Source organism: Urocampus carinirostris, chromosome 7 (assembly GCF_059441175.1).
Source record: "Urocampus carinirostris isolate Australia breed hairy pipefish chromosome 7, RoL_Ucar_1.0, whole genome shotgun sequence".
Taxonomy (NCBI): domain Eukaryota; kingdom Metazoa; phylum Chordata; class Actinopteri; order Syngnathiformes; family Syngnathidae; genus Urocampus; species Urocampus carinirostris.
This window is the reverse complement of record NC_142355.1, coordinates 26427386-26448837: the sequence shown is the minus strand read 5'-3', so window position 1 is coordinate 26448837 and position 21452 is coordinate 26427386. Positions and strand designations below refer to the sequence as shown.

General features: G+C 39.3%; 1 protein-coding gene across 3 annotated transcripts in view; it reads left to right on the top strand.

Annotated features, from left to right (window-relative positions):
• Positions 1–21452, top strand: part of LOC148362813 (PDZ domain-containing RING finger protein 4) — a 248545-nt gene that overhangs the window by 209787 nt on the left and 17306 nt on the right. For all 3 annotated transcript variants that reach the window (XM_088340384.1, XM_088340383.1, XM_088340385.1), the window contains 2 exons: positions 3600–3853; positions 11211–11313. In XM_088340384.1, the coding sequence (XP_088196510.1) occupies positions 3600–3853; positions 11211–11313 (357 nt within the window). The remainder of the gene's footprint in view (positions 1–3599; positions 3854–11210; positions 11314–21452) is intronic.

Below are 21452 nucleotides of genomic sequence, written 5' to 3'. Positions count from 1 at the left end.
TATCTATCTATCTATCTATCTATCTATCTATCTACATTACTGTCCTGTACTTGGAAAAAGGAGCACAATACTAAATCTAACTTACATCAATGTCCAGATATATTTAGGTTGTTTTATTTGTGGGTGGAGTATATTTAGATTTATTAAAAATAACCACCATGATCCACAATCTTCTGATTTTTTTTTTCAAGGTAACCTTATAACATGTTTTAACACAAGAAAAAATATATTGTGTATATCCCTGACTAAAAAATGATTTGCTTACAAGGTGTGTTATTCAGGTATACGGTTAGGAGTTTGTAACTAAATACAAAACCAGACCATTAGCATACCATTGTTCTTACTAAAACTATACCACGTATGGAAAAATAGAACACATCCTTTGCATAAATCAATATTCTTAGCGAATCATACCCGGACCTCAACCCCATTGAGGACTCGCATGTGCTCGTTAGCTCATCGAACGCCGCTTCTGCACAACCGAAGGCCTTTTACTATTCATGTGTTGATTGAGGATTATTCTTCCATCTGGCTCACGAGGGTACGGAGGATTAAAAGTGGGGGGGAAAAAACGAAGAAGCAACACCTGATGCCGGGTTTTAGGCTGCGAGGCTAGCGAGGACCGGCTGGGGAGCAGGGTTAAGGCTTTTTCTTTCTTTTTTTTTTTTTTTGCTGGAGTGTCATATACTGTCGTTTGCCTCATTTGTCAGCGCCTTTGTTGCCAGGTCCCCCACCACACACAAAAAAAAATTACAGGATCAGGCCAGGGGCCAATGGAAAGGGGTATTTTGTACTGTATAATCTAATTAGGGTAGAAACTTGTTTTGCTTAAAAGGTAATGCATCATGTTTTATTCCTAATATATGCCGAGTAGCAGAAAGCAGGCTCTCGCGAAGAATGCGGCTGCATTTTGACCCAGTTTTTTTGCGCTACTCAGGTGATTAATGCAGAATCACCACAAATAAAGGTCAGGGCCCCGAGCTCCAGAGCTGAGGGACCTGCATGTGATTTGTCTGGGGGAGGTACTGCAGAATTTCAGTGTATCACTCACTGAATGTGCAGCATGGTAATTATTCAGCCGGGAGTCTGGTTTTGTTTTTTTTCTCAGCAGTGTTATTAACTTATATTTAAAATCCTGGCATAGTTTTTTTATGCAAAATTTTACTTTAACATATAAAGAAGCAAAACTGCCATAATTAAGATTAAATAAGTAAATTTGAAAAAAATGTATTTAATATCCCCCATAAGAACAGCGCATCTTCAGCATATAGATAAATAGCAAATTGTATTTTACTTTCGTTTATTTGTATATTTATCTTTGAATTTTGTTTTTATGTTTAAATTGTTATTGACTGTTCCATTCATTGAATTTTATTTTATATTTGTATTCAGAAATAACATGTCCTATCTGTTTTTATTTTCACTTTTATTTATTAATCTCCCGTTTTTTAATTGTATTTTTTGCACTATTAAGAGTTATTGTAATAGTTTAATTTAAAATAATACTATGTTTGCATGAAATTATTATTACTGTGTTAGTATGTCATATTAAATACGAAATATAATACAACTTATTATTTTAAGTAATTAAGTAATTTATTATAAATCTTAAGAAATGTTAAAACATAAATAGAAACGAAATGTTGTTATAATTTCAGCCCTGTTTTCTTGTTAGAAGTCTTTAGCATTCATAGCTAATGCTAACTGTGAGTCGGATATTTATTTTGTTGATGTCTGTGGCCCATTTTCTTTTTCAAACTTATTTTTACAAGTGTAGAAATGCTAGTTAGCAGTGTAATGTTCAGTATTTGAGACATTTGGTTGTTTCCTGGCTTATTTTAAAATTTAGAATTAGCTAGCTTCTCTGTAGCCAATTTTTACCACTCACAACTTACGTTACCAGTCAGTCAGTTTTTGTGCTGTTAGTTAAAGATTTGCAGCAATTGTTCTTAGGTGAAATCCATTTCCTTTTAGAGCAACTTGGTAGAGTTAGCACTACATTTAGCTGTCGACCATACCATGTTGTGGTTGCGGAATATTTTTGAATGTTATTTTGAATTCTGATTTTGGATTTTTACTTCATATTGCTGTTTCAAGGTATTATTAGTATGTCTCTAATATCATTACCTTGAAGTAAATACCAAAATATGCAGACATTGTTCACATTCCATCACTTCTTAATCTCTTTCAGTTATTTTCAAGATTTTAAATTGTTCATTATTCGTAGGAAACAATTAAACTATTCTATCCTGGATAATACAAGAGACAGGATTGATATCAGGCACTCGAGACTGGAGTCTGATAACAAGCAGAACAAGATAAATTATACCAAACACTGGAGATCGATATCAAATAGAACAAAGCTGAAGATCGATATTAAACAGGACAAACTAGACGGGAACGCTACCAGACACTGGAAATCGATTTCAAACAGAACAAAATAGCCAGGAACGAAACTCGAGATCGATATTAAACGGGACAAAATCGACGGGAATTATACCGGACAGGAAACACAAGCAGGAAACCGGACAGAGTCAAAACGCATGTCTTCCGAGTGCAAAGCTTTGTTGATGGACTGACAAAGGGTGAGTGAGAGCACTGAGCTTAAGTAGGAGGGAAGCCAATCAGTCAACGAGCCGCAGCTGGTGCCGAAAGGGTGGGGCCAATTGGGCGCCATGGGCAACCATGACAGCAATAACTTACAGTTGGTTCCACTTCTAGGTTAAAATAACTGAAATTCATATAAAGAACGTACAGACTGCTTCCGACATGGATGGTTACAACAGGAAGTGATTCATGCGGACTACAGGAAGTGATCAACTGTAGCTGCAATACCGAAAACTACTACTGGGGGAACTTAAACCCATTCAATAATTGACAGGTCAGCACAGGAACAATATATATAATATATGAATTTAAAAATTGTGACAAGACAGATTTAGCTCTTATAATCAATCAATCGCTTCTATACTGCATATGCTAGCTACGTTGACGTGGAGCAGATAATAGAAACAATTTCCGTGGACTTTCCGAGTAGATTTGAGCAGAGCAAGCAGGCCTAATTAAAATACATAAAGCGTGATTATGCGTCTCTAAAAATGTACCTAAATGATCCACTCTGCTTTGAGATGCTGTGCGGCATCTCTTCCGGAGAAGATACCGCGGATAAATGAAGCGATGATTTTCTTTAGCCCTGCCATCTGTAGCGCCAATCATCTTCAGCCTGCCGTAAAATTTGACTCCTATCACGGAGAAAGAAGAGACTTGAATGATTCCATATTGTCAAACTGATGCTGGCATGTCTCTGACACTGTTGTGGATGTTATTGTAAAAGTAGTTAGTTACAGATACTTCGTTTGATAAGTAATTGCATTACCCCAAGATTACACCACCCAGCCGCCGTGCCGCCTGACACAGACATATCAAAGAAAATCTAGTCACTTTAGTAATCTGACTCTGTATGGTCTGGAACCAAATGACCCACGGCCCGGTGGTTGCCGACCACTGCCTTTCAATACTCGTTACCTGAAAAAGTAATTGTTTCCTTCGTCACACTCCCAACACTGACATTTAAATTGACATCATCTTCTGATTTGTAGGTGAATGGCAGAGAGCTGTCCAAGTCCAGCCATGAGGACACGTTGGAGAGCTTCCTCCCGGCCAAGGACCCTGTTGTGGTCCAGGTCATCCGCCGGACCCCCAGCAGGCGACTTCACGGCCCGCCTCAGGAAATCCACGTGGTGGACGTTTGCACTCAAACCGACATCACCTTTGAACACATCGTGGCCCTGGCCAAGATGCGGCCCACATCGCCTCCGGTGCCTGATATCTGTCCCTTCTTGCTCAGCGACAGGTTGGTATCCTGCCATAAATACAATGTACACAATTGACGGTTAATTGTGCCCGTTTATAGGCGCATTCGTGAGTTTTCAGTTTTTGCTGATATGCCGACATTGAGCCAATTTCTTTGAATGTCAGCTCAGGTTATCCAGCTATTATCTTTCAAATCGGGGGAACGAGTATTTTGGAGATAAAACATACGTTTTGACAAATTAGACCACGAGCTCTGTTCCTAGTAGACAAAATTAGTTAAAGAAATTGGGGTATGCGTGGATCATTGGGTGCCTCTGTAATTTCTTGAACCAGTATCAAGTGGTGTACTGAAAAGCAGCAACTATTTTTAAGCAATTGCACAAAACAAAATTTGGGGGTTCCAGACAATTTAGTTTTTAGCGAGACTATACATCGGGGTAACATTGGTTTTGGTGTGTGCAACCACCTGCCGAAATAAAATGAAGTACATTCTACAAATTACTGTGAAATGTATATTTTTAAAGGGACACTATACAATATTGACCACTAGATTTTTCTCTATTACGTAGTGCAACCAAAAACAAGTGCTACAAAGCACAAGAAAAACGACAAGTTACGGAAACTCAGTGACTAAAAATCACTTTTATGCCCAGCAAGGTTTTTGATTTTTGGGGTGCACTTAGTTGCAAAATGGCAGACAATCATTTTTAGTTACTACTATGTAAGCTACATTATATGCATAATAAATATACGTATATGTAGTTTTTCTTATTATATTATATTATATTGTACTACTACAAGTGGTAGAGGCTAAATAATGCAATTTCCAATGCAGTCTGTGCATTTTTATGTTTATGTTGCTGAATGCCACCTATCTCAAAGTGACAATGAGACAAACAGATGGCATGCGAAAGGCACTGTTCAACCAGGTAGTTGTTATTAGCAGAGCAATGGAAAATTATCGCATTAAAATATGAATTGAATGGTAAGAAAAAAAAAGTTCCTTTCCTTATTTTATGACACTTCATATATTCTTAGTAAAATCAGGATTTACTTCTTAATAAATATCAAATGTCATATAGTACTGCTCATTTAAGGATGTTTTGTAAACATATATGAATCTAATAATAAAAATTGAATGAAAGTATCCTTAAAATAAATACATTTTGTATGTTTTGGTAATATTTTGTTTTACTAGAAAAAAAAAAAAGATGTTCTGAAATGTAATGCTTTTATGCAAAACAGTACTTTAAATAGGTTTCCTTATTTTAGTACACTTTTTTACTTTCCCTAACAAACTCCAAACTTAATCCTTCGAATGTGAAAATATATTTTTATGTCAGAATACGTATCAAACAGAGGGTCAAACAGAGTTGCCGGACACAACCGAATGTTTGATCTTACATTACACATAGTCCAGTGTTTTTCCGAATTGCTCAGTCCACAATTGAATGGATTTTGGAGTACAGTCCATGAACATGCCCGATTAAAGTCGCCGTCGACGATAAAGCTCCGTTGGGGTGTGCAAGCTGCTGTTTAGCAGCGGGCAGGAGATTTAGCGCTATGCTAACGTTAGCATCCGGTGAAACTGTTAGCGGTGGAAAGTATACAGCAAACACAAAGACCACAGTTAACTCTCCCGGTACATAGCTAGAAACTCCATATCGAGTGAGCAGTGTGTGTCAATGGTTCCGCTATTATTGTAGCGCGTAGTCTCCAACCCCTGTTTTTACCGGAGTCTTCGTCTCGTTCGAGCCGGTGATGTAATGCGGCGTCGGGAAAGCCAAGACTCCGGCAAAAAAAAAGTCCTCCAATTCCGGACGAAATGGTAATAAATAAATAAATAGTAATAAGTAATAGTAATAAGTCTAAGTAAATAGTAATTTAATTTGCTCATTACAAATTCTTACTGTCCTGCATTGCATTTAATGTCTTGAATCTAGTTCAAGAATACATTTATCAGAAAATGTTCCTATTTTTTTGGTTTTAGGCTGTGTTGCATAGAATAACCCGGATAAACCTTTTTTTTTTTTTTTTTTTTTTTTTTTTCATAAAATCATAAAATAATTTTTATAATGTTCAAAATGATTTAATATAGATGGAATAGAGAATTTATTCTTTAAATAGTTTGGGACAATGCAAGACAAGTATTTTTTAATCAAAATAATTTATCAATTTTAGTTATTATTCTTTGTTACAGGATTTTTAAAAATTAAATTACAATTTTAAACTTTACTGCAAGAGTTGCTTTACGTATTTCCTGTCACGGATGCTATGGCGCCCAATTGGCCCCGCCCGTGTGGCGCCCGTGTGGCGCCTGTGTGGCGCCAGCTGTGGCTCGTTGACGTATTGGCTTCCCTTCTAGTTAAGCTCAATGCTCTTACTCTCCCTTTGTCAGTCCGTCAAAGAACCTCTGCCCCGCAAGACGTGGTTTTGTCCAGTTTCCTGCCTACGTTGCCTGTCCGGTATCGTTCCCTTCTATTTTTGTCCTGTTTATTATTACCTCCAGTTATCGTTCCCGTCTATTTTTGTCCTGTTTATTATCTCCAGTTTCCGTTCCCGTCTAGTTTGTCCTGTTCAATTTTGATATCCTGTTTTGATATGTATCCTGTCTGTCCCATCCAGTCCGGTATCGACCCCATCTGTCCGATATCTTCTCGGGCAATTGGTATTGATATCGTCGGCCTCCGGCTTCCTATCATTCCACGCCAGACTGCTGCCTAACATGCATGACTCCCCATTTCCTGTAAAATAAAAGGCTTGTGTGAGAAATGTTCCGCATTTGGGTCCTGATTCCGTTCCGGTTCATGACAATTTTACTTATTTTAATTTACTTTTGAAAATGTCTTAACTCTGAAATTAATTCTTACAATATTTAAAATTATTTAACGTGGCATAATGAATGTATTATTGCTATTTTATTTTTATTATATGTTTATAGTGTAAACATGTTTAGTAAAATAAAAAAGAAAAACTTTAAATAGGCAAAATGTGTATATTATAAGTATCATTTTCATGTTATCGAAAAAATAGTTAAAATGTATGACAGTATAAAATTGTACTACCCAAAAACTACTATAAACCATAAGAAATCCTTTTGTTCCCTTGGTTTTCCTTTTTTCCCGCCATTATTTTGTTATTTCTTTCATTTATTTTATTTTTTTTAGGGAAAATCTGCCTGATACGCCCCATGACTTTTGACGCTTATTATATTTCCTCATCCAACTCTCGGGAGATGCACCAAAGTTGTGTGGCGCCGTCACTAAAAATAATGATACAAATATTTACATAAACAGAAGAGCGTCAGCAGGAGATTATCTTTAAAAAATAAAAAACAACAAAAAAAAAACTTCCCTATGTGTCACTTTGATTTTTTGTTGGAACAAACAGAAAAGTTTAGCAGACTTTCCAAAGTAGGCTTCATCTCATGAGAATACAACAACAAAAAGGCTTTTTTTATGTTTTTCTCGACGATTTCAGACAAAATTAATGATTTTTCATCGCATCCCTTTGCAGTAGATGACGAATTATTGACAATATATAGCACAAATTAAAAATCCTCCCACGGGCCCTTGCGGGAGATTATGGCAAGAAGGCCCATTTGGACTTGTCGGAGGTTTACGACGTGATTAAAGCGAATGGGCTCGTAAAAACAAACAACAACAAAAAAAAAAGTGGGCAGCGTCGAAGCTTGTGGCCCCCAGCCCAAATGTAATCAATGCGCTCCATAAAACTCACATCTTCATCCCTACCACCAAGTACTGATTTCAATGTTGCCGTCCTTTGATGCATATGACAAATATGATTATGACCGTTTTGTTGCAAATTTATTTTATTATTTTGATGGAAAGGAAAAACAAGCTAAAATGTAGTGCAATCAGGAAAAATGATAATTGAAAAATGTGCAATTGGGGATCCTTTGGAAATATTAATTTGGACGAACCTGTACTAGTCTAAACTCACCAATTTCAAAATATTGGATTTGTAGAGTATTAATAAAAATAAATAAAATGATTTATATGTCAAGACCGGAAGGGAGACAGGACCCACTTGTGTTGCGTTTTCTCACAAGTTTTATTAGGAGAAGGAGTAAGGGTTGCGCCCACGATCCGGTGATTACTGGACGCAGGAAGCAGGTCGCTCTGAACGCGGAAATGGATCTTGCATGGCGAGCAATGGCGGTGTCGGGAACAGGAGAGAAAAATGTGCTCGGGGTCGGAAACGAGTCGTAAGCCAGGAAAGAAGAGTAGACATGGTCGGGGACAAAAATAGGTCGAAAGCTGGGATGGAAGAGTAGACGTGTTCAGGATCAAAAATGGGTCGAAGCCAGTGGGAGAGATAGGAGCAAAAAACGGGACAGGTGGGAGTCAGAGTCGAAAAAGGCTTGCCTAGTGTTAACTGAGATTCGCAGACGGACTGACAAAAGGAGACAGACAGGAGTGGGTACAAGTACTGATCGGGAGCCAATCAGAGTCTGAGGCAGTTGGCGCCAAAGGAGCAGGCACAGGTGATTCACATCGGTAATCATGATATTTATATATACACATACATACATACATACATACATACACACACATCAATGTTTCCCATACAATTGCAGGACTAGAACCCCACTTATCCACAAAGTGTTTACATAACGGCCTTTAGTTTCAGCAGTAGTGTATCCGGGATAATGGATCGCAGCTGCACTTATGCTGTTCATTTTAGGCGGACAGAACTGAAAAAAAGAGCCGCTACAGATGACACAAATTTGCTCCCTCTGCACCCGCTCTCTGCAATAGGTGACAGGATAATCTCAGCCTAAACAGTGCATTTAATTTCAGGCGGGCCACAATGATACAGACAGAAATGCTTTCTCACTAAATACAACCAATATTCCGAAGAAGAACCCCGATCAGTCCTCGCTTAAGGGCCACCAAAAAATGGCGAACCTGAAATAGATATTGTAAATCAGGTGGATTTTTGCTAATAGTTTATGGGCAGTGGAAGAAAATAATAGCTTAAAACAACATTTAAGTGGACTTTTATTTCATCCATCCATTATCTGCACCGCTTATCCTGGGTAGCATCGCTGGGGTGCTGGAGCTCATCCCAGCAATCATCTGGCAGTGGGCATGGGACACCCTGAACTGGTTGCCAGCCAATCGCAGGGCACACAGGGACAGACAACTCATTCGCTCATTCACTCCCAGGGACAATTTGGACCGACCAATTAACCTGACAAACATGTTTTTGGAATGTGGGAGGAAACCGGAGTGCCCGGAGGAAAACCACGCAAGCACGGGGAGAACATACAAACTCCATTTAGGGGGTTTGATCTAACGACCTCAGAACTGTGCCGTTGTGCTGCCCCGACTTTTATTTCCTAGTTCTTAAAAGCTGGGATGAATCATTTGGGTTCTCCTTAAAAAGTTGATAGTAAAATATTTTCTCTAATAAGTATGTGTTAACAATGTCCAACAGAATTCAAAGATCCCTTACAATTTTTATTTTTGTTGCCACCGTGCCGACACGGTTTTGTTACTTTTAGCAACGCTGCTTTGGAACTCCTAACACATTAGAAAGCAGGAAAGGTGTGAAGAGGGGATGGTGAGTTTTGAGTGATTTCATGATCGTCCCTATGTTTTTGTTAGTGTAGCATGAAAATTGTAAAAGTTTAAAAGGCCTGTTAGAAATACAGACGACTAAAACTCCCCAACAAATGAAGGAAGAACAGTTTATCAAGCTTGTTTAAGAAATGCACATACTTGCGCACACCACAAAAGGAGCTTGACAGAGACGGCTATAATGATCTGGGCCAGGAGATGGCAAAGGTGAATAGAGAATTTGAACAGATGGCGAGTTTCTGGCACATGGGTAAGGAAACTAAAAAAATAAATAATATTATGTCGAGGGAACGGGACTTAGAAGCACGGCCGCACAGTGGTTAGCGCATGTGTGGCACAGTTCTGAGGTCATGAGATCGAACTTTTTAGTGTGGAGTGTGGGTTTCCTTCCGGGCTCTCCGATTTCCTCCCACATTCCAAAAACATGCATGTCAGGTAAATCAGCCGGTCCACATTGTCCCTAGGTGTGAATGAGCAAGCGAACTGTCTGTCCCTGTGTGCCCTGCGACTGGCTGGCAACCAGTTCAGGGTGCCCCCCTGCCCACTGCCCTAAGATAGCTGGGATGAGCTCCTGCACCACGCGACCCCACTGAGGATGAGCGGTGCAGATAATGGATGGATGGATGGATGACCTTTGAGGTTATTCGCTTTGTTCACCTGGCAGGCAAGAAGGGAGAGTGTATCCTCTCTGCAGTTCCCTTTTAATTAAAGAGCCAGTGACCTGGGTTAACAAATCGCACCCCAGGAGCAGGATTTGGGTTAAAGCGAACCCTTTCCCACTGGGTTTCAGGGGTTAACCAGTTTCTAGATAAGGGTGAGCGTGGAAATCTCACCTCAATATTGTTTTGAAGCCAATAGACGGGTGACGATTAAAATGGAATAGCTGGCCAAATGAATGTCCTAACATGACACTCGTTATTAAGTGGCATTGTTTGTCATGATTCATACATTGTCATTAATGTTTTAGTTACAATTAAAAACGTTAGATTTTTTTGTAATCCGCTGAAGATTTGGGGTCTCTATGGGGTGACCTGGGTACCTCCAAGAACTGTCCATCAGGGTGCGTAGCCTTACCACACACCTTTAATACCTGAGTTCTTTGAACTGGGGTAGAATGCCAAAGTTCAGTTCTGTCTGCGGTAATGATACAAAGGGGAAACCGTGGTCCTGACCAAAGGGAGACACATGTAGTCTGATAACGCAAAAAAGGAGAGTCTTTGAAAAGAATAAAGGGAAACGTTTTTTGGTCCGCGGCCAACATAAAAAAAAAAAGAAGAATGGAGTACTCGTTGTTGTTCTGGGCTTATTTGCCGAACAGTTGCAAGACGACTGGATGAGGACTCTCAAGGTCCAGATTTGGCCACCCCTGAGGAACATCTTGCATTCAGTTAGCTTTTACTGACAATGTGTCTTTTAAATGCGAAACATCCGGTTTTCCCGAGAACTCAAATGCATCCCAGGTACACTCTGTACATAATGTCGAGTGTGGTTTAGGAGGTTTTTTTTTGGTATCTTGTGTGGTCCTGATGCTGCCTCTCAGTAATTGATGGCAAGATAATAGGTTGCACAGTAAGTGTCTGCGGGTGGGTTTGCGTGGGGGGGGGTGCGTCGTCAGTCAATCTAAGCAGACAAATCACGGCAACGAGCTGTTATTAACGAGCGACTTTACGTCTTTTATCGATGGCGGCCTAAACAAAAGTGCCGGGAAATCCCGTCAAAGGGCTTTGAAAAGAAAAGGAGGCAGAAGATGCGACTGAGTTCCGCCTCTTTGTGTTTTCTTCTTCTCACCAGCTGTCACTCACTTCACGCTATAGAGCAAGATTACTACGAAGGAACCGACTACCTCTCGCCACTCCCCGTCGACGGCGACAGGGCGGAAGAGTTGGAATATGAGGTATGTTTACAGCTATGTATTTTGATCAAAGATGAGTTTGAATTGTTAAATGATAGGCTGAAAGTATGTCTCTGTCATTGGAGTGATAACTACTACTGTATTCACTTGTGTGAAACGCGGACATAACACGAACCCCTAATTTTCTCAGGGCAAACGTTCTGGTTGGAGGCAGTTGAGTCCAGGTGGCAACGGTCACAGGAGCAAATTCTAACCACTAGATCACTACTATTAAGGCATTAGATGTTATCTCATTATCACACTACTGTAGTCATGGTACCAGATTTCTTTGTTCGTTTCACGGCTTCAAAGACAATACATTTTATCCTATTCTTCTATTCTAAGCATTGTAAGTAACAAATTCATTGTCATTGTAACATGCAAAATCCGTAAAAAAAAAAAAAAATAACATCCATCTCTGGAGCCATGACTAAAGATAGTGTGATAATGAGATCAAACCCAATGCCTTATCGTATGTTATGAGCAAAATGGCCTACCATTGCAAGGCGAAAAGAAGATTGGTGTCAGCAGTGCCCAATTTGGCTGCCAGAGGGTGTTAGAGACCTTACGAAAGCAGACCACATGAAAGCAGATGTATCAATTTTGTTGGCCATTATTGGGGGTGCCTTGACCCGAGAACTGGTTAAAGACACTCGCAGAGGGCTAAAGAACAACTGTGGAAATGTTCACAAAAGATGGTTCTGTTGTTTCGGAGGCCATAAGTCACATACAAACAGACACACACACACACACACACACACACAAATTGGGATTAGATAATAGCAGTTAAGCTAGATAGCTGGTCCGGTGTTTCGAGTTCGGTGCGCTCACCATTATGACAAAGGTTCAAATCTGGTTACAATCAATTTTTTGACATAATAGGGTGATGTACAACGCGCAGCCAAATTATGCTGCCCTCGCTCCCAAGTTTACTCGATTTGGCCTAACTAGACAGCTGGATAGCGACGTCCTGAATGACCAGACTTCTTTGCTTTTGACTGTTGTTTATTCAGGCAATGGCCTCGACCCCTCCTCTTATAAGATCACAGTAAAACTGGGACAAAAGAACAAAAACGTGCCGTTAGCTTGTTAACTATACAGAAACATTTCGTGCTAAGCTAACACAGGCTAATGCCGAGTCACACAAAAATACGTAAAAATCCTACAGTAAACAAAAACAGCATTTCCAGAAAGTCATTACAGCGTAACACCGTGCTTCTGAAGTGCTTCAGTCTTTTTGTTTTTGCTGCTTTCACTTTCTCTTCCAAAACAATTCACATGTTTAACTGTAGAGGGCGCTCAAGACCACTTTATTTTTTTTACCACAAGGCAGAACACAAATATAACTTATTTTTCAATTTTTAAAAAGTGCATTATACCCAAAAATATGAGGTAATTCTATTTTTATCATGACTAATTTGAAACTAAACACCTAAAATGAACTGCACTTGTTACCATAAAAAAATGGGAGGAATTCCTATTTTTCTTCCTCATAAAGTTTAGTTTAAAAGAAACGCAGCCACGAAATTTGTTGGTTTTTGCAATTATCATTAGTTTAACAAAGAGTTATTAAAAAAAAATAAACAGACCGAATGTATCCATTATCCCTAATCCCATGTTGCTGTGAGCAGGGACTGATACTTTTGTTGAAACTATTGTGGCCCTCCTAAAATGGACTGCACAGTTTCATCTGCGATCCATTATCAATATCTGACCACTGCTGAGCGGAGGGGCAGGAGAGCAAATTTATGTCATGCGTCGTAGTTTTTTTTTTCCGTTTCTTTCTGCTTAACATCCACTGCACCCATGCAGCCTCAATTTATTATCTGCAGTCTAGTATTTCTGAGACCAGGAGTGGCCATTTGTGTCATGCATAGCTGGGGTTTTTTTGGGTTTGTTCCGACTAAAATAAATTGTCCCAGTGCAGCTCTGATTACATTATCCCCTATCAATTACTGCTGCAACAAGAGCAGAGGGCTACTTAGCCGATTTTTCTATATCTCCACCCATCCATCCATTATCTGCACTGTTTATCCTCAGTAGGGTCGCGGGGATGCTGGAGTCCATCCCAGCTATCTCCGGGCAGTGGGCAGGGGACATCCTGAACTGGTTGCCAGCCAGTCGCAGGGCACACAGGGACAGACAACTCACTCGCTCATTCACACCTAGGGACAATTTGGACCAGCCAATTAGCCTGACATGCATGTTTTTGGAATGTGGGAGGAAACCGGAGAGCCCGGAAGAAACCAACGCAAGCATGGGGAGAACATGCAAACTCTACACAGGAAGGGTCAATCTCATGACCTCAGAACTGTGCCGCACATGCGCTAACCACTGTGCTGCCGTGCTGCCACTTTCCATATTTCCTTAACCTCAAAAAAACGAGGGATTACAGTATTCAGATTGCAAGGGCAAAGCGAGGGAGAAGTCAATATGCAAGTAAACATTTGTATGCATTTAGCAATTGATATTAAATAAACGATGATTTCATTCATGTCATCAAATTATTGTGCTTGTTTGTTTCAAAACTGTGCTTCATTGCTCCATCCTTTTCTTACAGGATGTGATCGTACACAGATTTCTAAAAACAAATACTCATATATGGATGGAAATGAGTCAAGTCAAGTCATGTTTATTTGTATAGTCCTTAATCACAAAGAGTCTCAAAGGGCTGCACAGACCACAGATTATTGCAAAAGCCAGACATGGGGACTTGAGACTTAGTGACTTGGACTCGAGTCGACTCGAGTCGCTGTTTTTATGACTTGTGACTTGACTTGGACTTGGCAATCTAAGACTCGGGACTTGACTTGTGACTTGACTTGCCCAAGAAAAAAATACTTGGGACTTACTTGGGACTTGAAGGTGAAGACTTGAGACTTACTTGAGACTTGCACATGTGTGACTTGGTCCCATGTCTGGCAAAAGCTGCTGGAACTACACTTGAGGAGCGTGATATGTTTATAATATTTAGAACTGAAGGTCCAAGGACTCCAAAAAGACCTTTAATCAGCGAACCCGGACGCGGGTCAAACTGGCAAGTAGTAGTGTTCTTTACAACGATGCAACACAAAATCGATCATGGAGGATAACCGAATGGGTAAAAAAAGCAAGCTGTGAGCTAAAACCTTGAGAATACCTTATTCAAAAGGCATCCAAACAGTTGGAGGTATCCTATGCGATAGTTTTCTTCGTAAATCAACTTGTAGACAAAAGACATCACCATCACAGTGTACGCAGCGACGGACGTTTGTCATGGATTTAATTAAAAATCCGCAATCGAGTTCAACGTGAAATAGCCAGGGACCACTGTTATAACAGTTAAATAAATTGCTCTCAATGAGTCGCTTATTTACTATGTTATAATTGCAGAGTAATGACGAGCTGCTGTTGGTAATTAATCACTAAGAGGCAATAAACGTCAGCGATAATTGATGGTTGTTTTGGCTTAATACACTTGTGTACCGAATGAGCAGAGAGCATTTATGTCAGATATGTTTTGCTTGCTACTGGCATAGAGAGAGTAACGTAAAAAAACAAAGCAAAGCAAAGAAAATCTGTAAAAATGACAAACTTTGCACGTCTTGACGGGCCTTCCCCTCAATCCGAGTGCATTTGCGGCTGCTTTTTCAATTACCGCTAATCAAAGGCGCCATTATGGCGACAGCCCACAGTGCGCTTTGACGACGGGTGAACATTTTTGCAATACATCATGTCGCCGCTGCTATCGATAATTTACTGTCAGCTCTTATCTCTGTGCCGTGTCCTCATCGCCTACCGGGAACTTAAAAACAGATTTAAGTTTTAGGAGGAAAACGAGTATAGCATAGTATGAATGTAAAAACGACAGAAAATGGCTACTGTTGAATGCAGGCATTGATTGACCTTAGTTCTTGTCAAATAACCATTCAATAGATTATAGGAATTCTGTAAAGTTGCAGTGTGAGGATTAAAAGAAAAATCCATCATGACCGGGAATTTAAAAATAGATTTGGATTTTAGGAAGGAAAAGTGTATATAAATAAGTAATGATTGTTCAATCCCTTCATTCCAACACACCATCATCATAAAAACACAAACAGTTCAAACAGTGGATACCTTTAATTACTTAAGTAACAGTGGACGATAAACTCAACTTTGATTAATCAGCCATTCAAGCAAGAGAGTCAACAAAGACTATCAGTCATCCGTGAACTCAAAGTACTACCGTAAATTCCGGACTATAAGCCGCTACTTTTTTCCCAAATGTTCAGCCCTGCGGCCTATTCAGTGAAGCGGCCAATTTATGGATTTTTTCTAACGGCCACCAGCGGCGCTGGAGTATAAAAGGTAAGATTAAGACCAGTAGAATATGTGCTTCAAGAAAGACTGCAACCTCTAAGTTTAAGCATACATTGTCTGTAAAGTTAAGGTACGTTCCGATATTGGAGAAGACGCCCTTGATGGCGATAGTTATGAGGAGGAAGTTCAGGACGATCTACCATGAATTTCACAATTACGAGATGCTTTTTATTTTAACAGGCACGCTTGATCCATTGCGAGCGTGATCCTAACTAGCGTGTTGGTACCTTTGAAAGGCACGGTTTGGGATGAAAGTTATATTATTATTATTATTATTATTATTATTAAAGCTTTGAAAACTCTCTCGGTGTACCGTCTTTCTTCGTAAATATGTGTAACCATGTGTAATATTTATTTGCAACTGTATATTTTTGTAATCTATTTATTTTAGAGATTTATTCTGTTATGTGTTCTACGGACGAATCAAAAAGAAGGGGCGGAGCAAACACGGGCTGATGGGAAGCAGGGTAAAGCTGAGTTACCGGTAGATCTGTCTGTTGTCACAGCGGACAATAGTGGATAATTATTTTTCCCACCCATAACTTTGGAAATATACATTTTCCTTGGATTACTTTCAACTGGACTTGAACTTGCATCATACGTTAATTATGGTTATCATTTTCCATTTATGATGCCAACTGTGGATCCAAAATTGTGTACTAATTATGCAGTTACAATCGTAGAACTTTCAGCCTGGTCTGGGTAAAACTTATGATCGTTTCACAAGTATTAATGCGGGCGCACACGGCTTATACTTGGGTGCGGATTGTGTATTTACAAAAGTGGCAAATCACCTAAAAAAGTGGTGGTTGCGGCTTATAGTCCGGAATTTACGGTATATGCGCCACTGTAACAAAGCATTGTTCAAGCCATTTTCCTGTACTCCCATTAAAATCATCGGCTTACCCACACCCAACCCTCAGACTTAAATAACAGGTCCATCATCTGACTGGCAAACACAATAGTCCAGGATATCACTCACCCACTACACCAGGGGTCGGGAACCTATGGCTCGCGAGCCATATATGGCTCTTTCTATGAATATCTATGGCTCAGAGACAAATTTGATTGCATGCAAAATTTCTCCATCCTATTCGAAACTTGGGTAGTTCGTCCTATTCAGGTACACGCAAAGCCAATGCAGAACTAAGTCTTACGGCGTTACTTCGCAGTATATATAGGGCACGTTTTTCACTACAATTTACAGTCAAGGTGTCACACAAAAAAGGTGGGAAAAAAACTCGTTTTGGCTGTACAACGCTAAAGAATCCTTTATATAAAAGTTCACTATATAATCTGTGTTCAGTGTTCAGATACCTTATGATGAATCCACAGAACACACTGTAAATACGCCAAAACACAGGAAGAGAACTTAGTCTTTTGATTGGGTGAGTGGGAGGGATGGGTGGAGCCATGCAAAAAGCGCAAGCACTCCCTCCCATCTCTCGCCCTACGCCATCTGCGCCAAAAGTGAGCTCATCAAGCTCCCTATTTGCAGAATGTTGTGACGTTTTTACACAATAACAGCTTGCATCTGGTTTTGAAACCAATATGTATGAAAAAAAGGGTCAAAAGGAGTTTAACCGATCTTGAGTAATTGCAAGAAAGAGACAAGTTTAAAGTGGTATGTTTGTTGATTTTGGGAAAGGGGCTCTGGCATTATTCTCTTTTCATCATTTTTATCAAATCATCAAAAATAAATGTGCTGAAGACTAAGCTTTTGTCTGGGGTGCGGGTTTAGCAATTTTGTAAATTTGTCTCATAATATATGGTGTGGCTCTTTCCCAAAATAAAATTAATATTTTTTGCTTTTATGGCTCTTTGAGTCAAAAAGGTTCCCGACCCCTGCACTACACCAATACTTAATCGCACTACCAACAGGGCGCAGATACAGGACAATAAGATTCAGGAGGGCCTGCATCGAGAAAAGCCTGTTCCCCTCTGCCATCACGCTTCTAAACAACAGGCCCCACTGACCCGTCCTATCAGTCTGCACTGGTAAATCGTAATGAGAAGAACTTCCTGCAACCAAAAATGTAAACTACCTTACAGTCATTTTTACCCAAATCCATTACGGGGAAGGATTTGTCTCAAAAACAAATATTTTGCGATTTAACCAAGATCTAAAAATCATATGTCTTGATAAATGCACACACAAGATTAGAAATCACATATGTTATTTGCGTATATTTTTTAAAATACATGATTCACAGCAGATTTTTTGAAATAGCTGCTTTGAGAGTCCTTGAAAAGGTGCTTGAATCTGTTCATGAAAAGGTTAACAAACCCTGAGAAGAATAAAAATGTAATTCTCTTTTGAATAAAAATAAAATGATTTTCTTGTTAGGCAGCATGGCAGCTGAGTGGTTAGCCCGTCTGCGGCACAGTTCTGAGGTCATGGATCAAACCTTCCTGTGTGGAGTTTGCATGTTCTCCCCGTGCTTGCGTGGGTTTCCTTCAGGCACTCCGGTTTCCTCCCACGTTCCAAGTACATGCGTGTCAGGTTAATTGGCCGGTCCAAAATAGGTGTGAGTTTTCTCTCTCCGAGTGCCCTGCGATTGACGGGCAACCAGTTCAGTGTGTCCACTGCCCGAGGACAGCTCGGATGGGCTCCAGAACCCCCGCGACCCTACTGAGGATAAGCGTGCAAATAATGGATGGATGATTTTCTTCTAATAATTACTGATAGTACCATGTTATTTCCGAATACTGTAAATTTTAATTTATCTGTTAAATTGCCCAACTGTATTCTATTGAACCCTTTTTCTTGTTTGTTTTACCCGGGAGTTCACAAATCAACTCTGTGTTGAAAGCATGCATTTTACTCACAGTATTTTGTTGTCACATATAAGTTGAGTCTGTGAGATGCAGCAAAGCGCGAAGTCGCTCCAGTTCGCAGCTCATTTGTGAGAAATATTCTTAGACGGATGGCGAGCTCACCGCCGATTTAGCATAAAAGGTGTGCAGCACCGTCTCTGGAGCTTTGCCCCCAGCAGGTGCGCCGGGATTATAAGGCTGCCAACATCGGGGGTACGGCGCTTGGCGCCGGGAAGCTAGGAACATATGGGACTGTTGAGAAGACACCTTCAATTTAGTGTCTACGCTTTGCACTTGCACGAGCTGTCGGATTGGCAGAGGTGTTCGGTCAAAGATGGCGCCTTTGTTTGATTTGGTTTAAAGATATCCAAGCAATATTTATATATGGGATACATATATAACTTGAGTTACAGTTGATATACTCTTAATTTGTGTTAAGGTTTCCCGGAATAAGGTTTTTAAGCTTGATTGGAAATGAAAAGTTTCCAATTTGTCTTTTCAATTACGACTAGCATTATATTCTAGATATCAACAGTAGGGTTTCAAACTTAGATTAGGGTTTATAACTACGACTTTAAACTAGAGTTAGGGGAAACAAATTAAGGTTTTAATACAGGGGTAGGCTTTGAAAGAAGGGTTTTTAAGTGCTGGGGTTCCAAAGCAAAAATTCAAACTGAGAATAGGGATTTAATGTAGTATTTAATTAGGTTTAGTTGTTTACAAAGTAGGGATTTAAACTAAGGCCATGTTTTAATTAACCCTTAGATGCATGATCTACCAGTACACACTCTTTCATGAATGAAATTCTAGGTGTCAACAGTAAGATATCAAAATAAGGGTTGTCACTAGTTTGGGGTTTTCAAAGTAAAGTTAAAACTGGGTTAGGGATTTAAAGATAAATGTATTTATACCAGGGGTAGGGTTTAGAAATTAGATTTTTTTTTTCCTGGAGTTTGGGTTTCAAAGAAGGATTCTCCACTCATGGTAGGGTTTTAACATAGAGTATTAATTTAAACTAAGGCCATGCTTTAATCAAGCTTATAAAAGTGGGATAATGTTTCAAAAGTGGAGTAGTAAACAACAGTTAGAAAATCAAAAACTGGTTTTAAATGTATTGTTGTGTTTAATTAATGTTTCAAATTGCCTTTATGGTTTTCAAATAGAGTTAGGAAGTAGGGTTTTTAACCAGGGGTACATTTTAAAAGTTGAGTTTTTGCTAAAGCTTGGGTTGCCAAAGTAGGATTTCAAACAAAAGAAAGTCTAAATTGTGTTTTAAACTCATATTTTGTGTCAAAATCGGGTTTCAAACTGGTTAAGGGGTTTTAGGTGGAAATTTAACATTTGTTTTCAAAATTGGGTTTGAAACAAGTGTTGGTCGGTTTGGGTGAGTGTTTAAAGGTCTATCTATCCATCTACCTTGGTCATATCCCTCAAGAGGGGTGACCGACAGCAAGACAAACACATACACTAAAACAAAGAGCATAAAAAGGGAAAAAAATAGCAAAAAACACACACAAACGTTTTTGGACCATGGCCTACCCAAATGCACAAACACCCAAACAAGTTAAGTACTTGACACTTAAGTTGGTCATGCTTTCGTCCCTCCAGATGAAAGTGTTTAAAGGTAGGGTTTCAAATCCAATTGAGTAAGGGTTCCTGAACTTATATCATGTTTCTATGCAAGACTTAATCTATGGTTAGTGTTCCAAGCTTTGGTTAGGTTTTTGAAGTGCAATTTTAGACAAGGGTTAAAATTTCAAACCCTAACACCGTTTTATGGTATTGTTTCCTACTAAAGTTCCAAATTGTAGTCAGGATTGTCTTAAATCGATGCTGAGGTTTCAAACAAGTTTTACAAATGGTATTGGAGAGGGCTCTCTAGGGTAAGGAAAATAGGGCGAATTTCCCGGAACTGGTAGCAGATGCGCGCTTCATGTAAGTCAATGGTTTGTTGACGTGCTGCCAGGGGAAGGCGAAGAATTATTTAGAATGGCGCACATCGTACGCACGCTTCCTGGCATTTGCATAATTCAATCATATTTATGTTATGACGGTTTATATTTGGAGCCGTCAGGAAGGAAAAAACTCTTCATCTCGTGTGACATTCCAATTCCCCACGTGCGAGAACGTTTCCCATGATCAAAACATTTTTCCCTCATGCTCGGCAAGTTAGCCTTGCAGTAGGTTCAAAGTTAGTCGGAATTTTCTTCTTGAATTCAAAGAATCAAGTTCTTAGTTTTGTTTGATCTTGAAACACAGCACTAGTACTATATTCTAAATTGAAATGGCTGTATGGCTAATGATGAAAACCAATGGTAATGACGAATGTTTTGTGAACCACCTCATACTTCAGATGAAAATATTTATTCATACTTTTTTGTCACAACAAGCAAGACAAACAGTATAGGTTGCAAATGAGAAGAACTGCCCTAGTTGACATAAGCAATTTGGGCGAGTCAACAAAAACTACCTTGTAAATATTATATTATCTCCATTTTTTTTTTCTTCTTTCTGTTTTTTGGGGGGGGCTTATCCTGTGTGCACATCTAATCTCTTTGTTATCAATGTGCACTATGTTGTCATAAATGACAATAAAAACAGGTCTAATTCTAAAACAACAAAATATCTAGAAGTTAGTACAGTGGGACCTCGCTACTTCGCGCTTCGACGTTCGCGGATTTAGAGCTTCGTGGGCCTAAAAAATAATAATAATAAAATAAAAGAATTTTTTAATTTTTTTATTTTATTTATTGATTTCGGCATTTTTGAAGGGGCGTCGCTACTTCGCAGATTTTCACTTTTCGCGGGTGGTTTTGGTCCCCATTAACTGGGTCTAAAAAATAATAATAATAATAATAATAATAATAATAATAATAAAATGTAAAAGAAAAAAAAAATCTTTTTTTTTTTTTTTTTTTAAGGTGCGCCGCTTCTTCGCGAATTTTCACTTATCGCGGGTGGTTTTGGTCCCCATTAACCGCGAT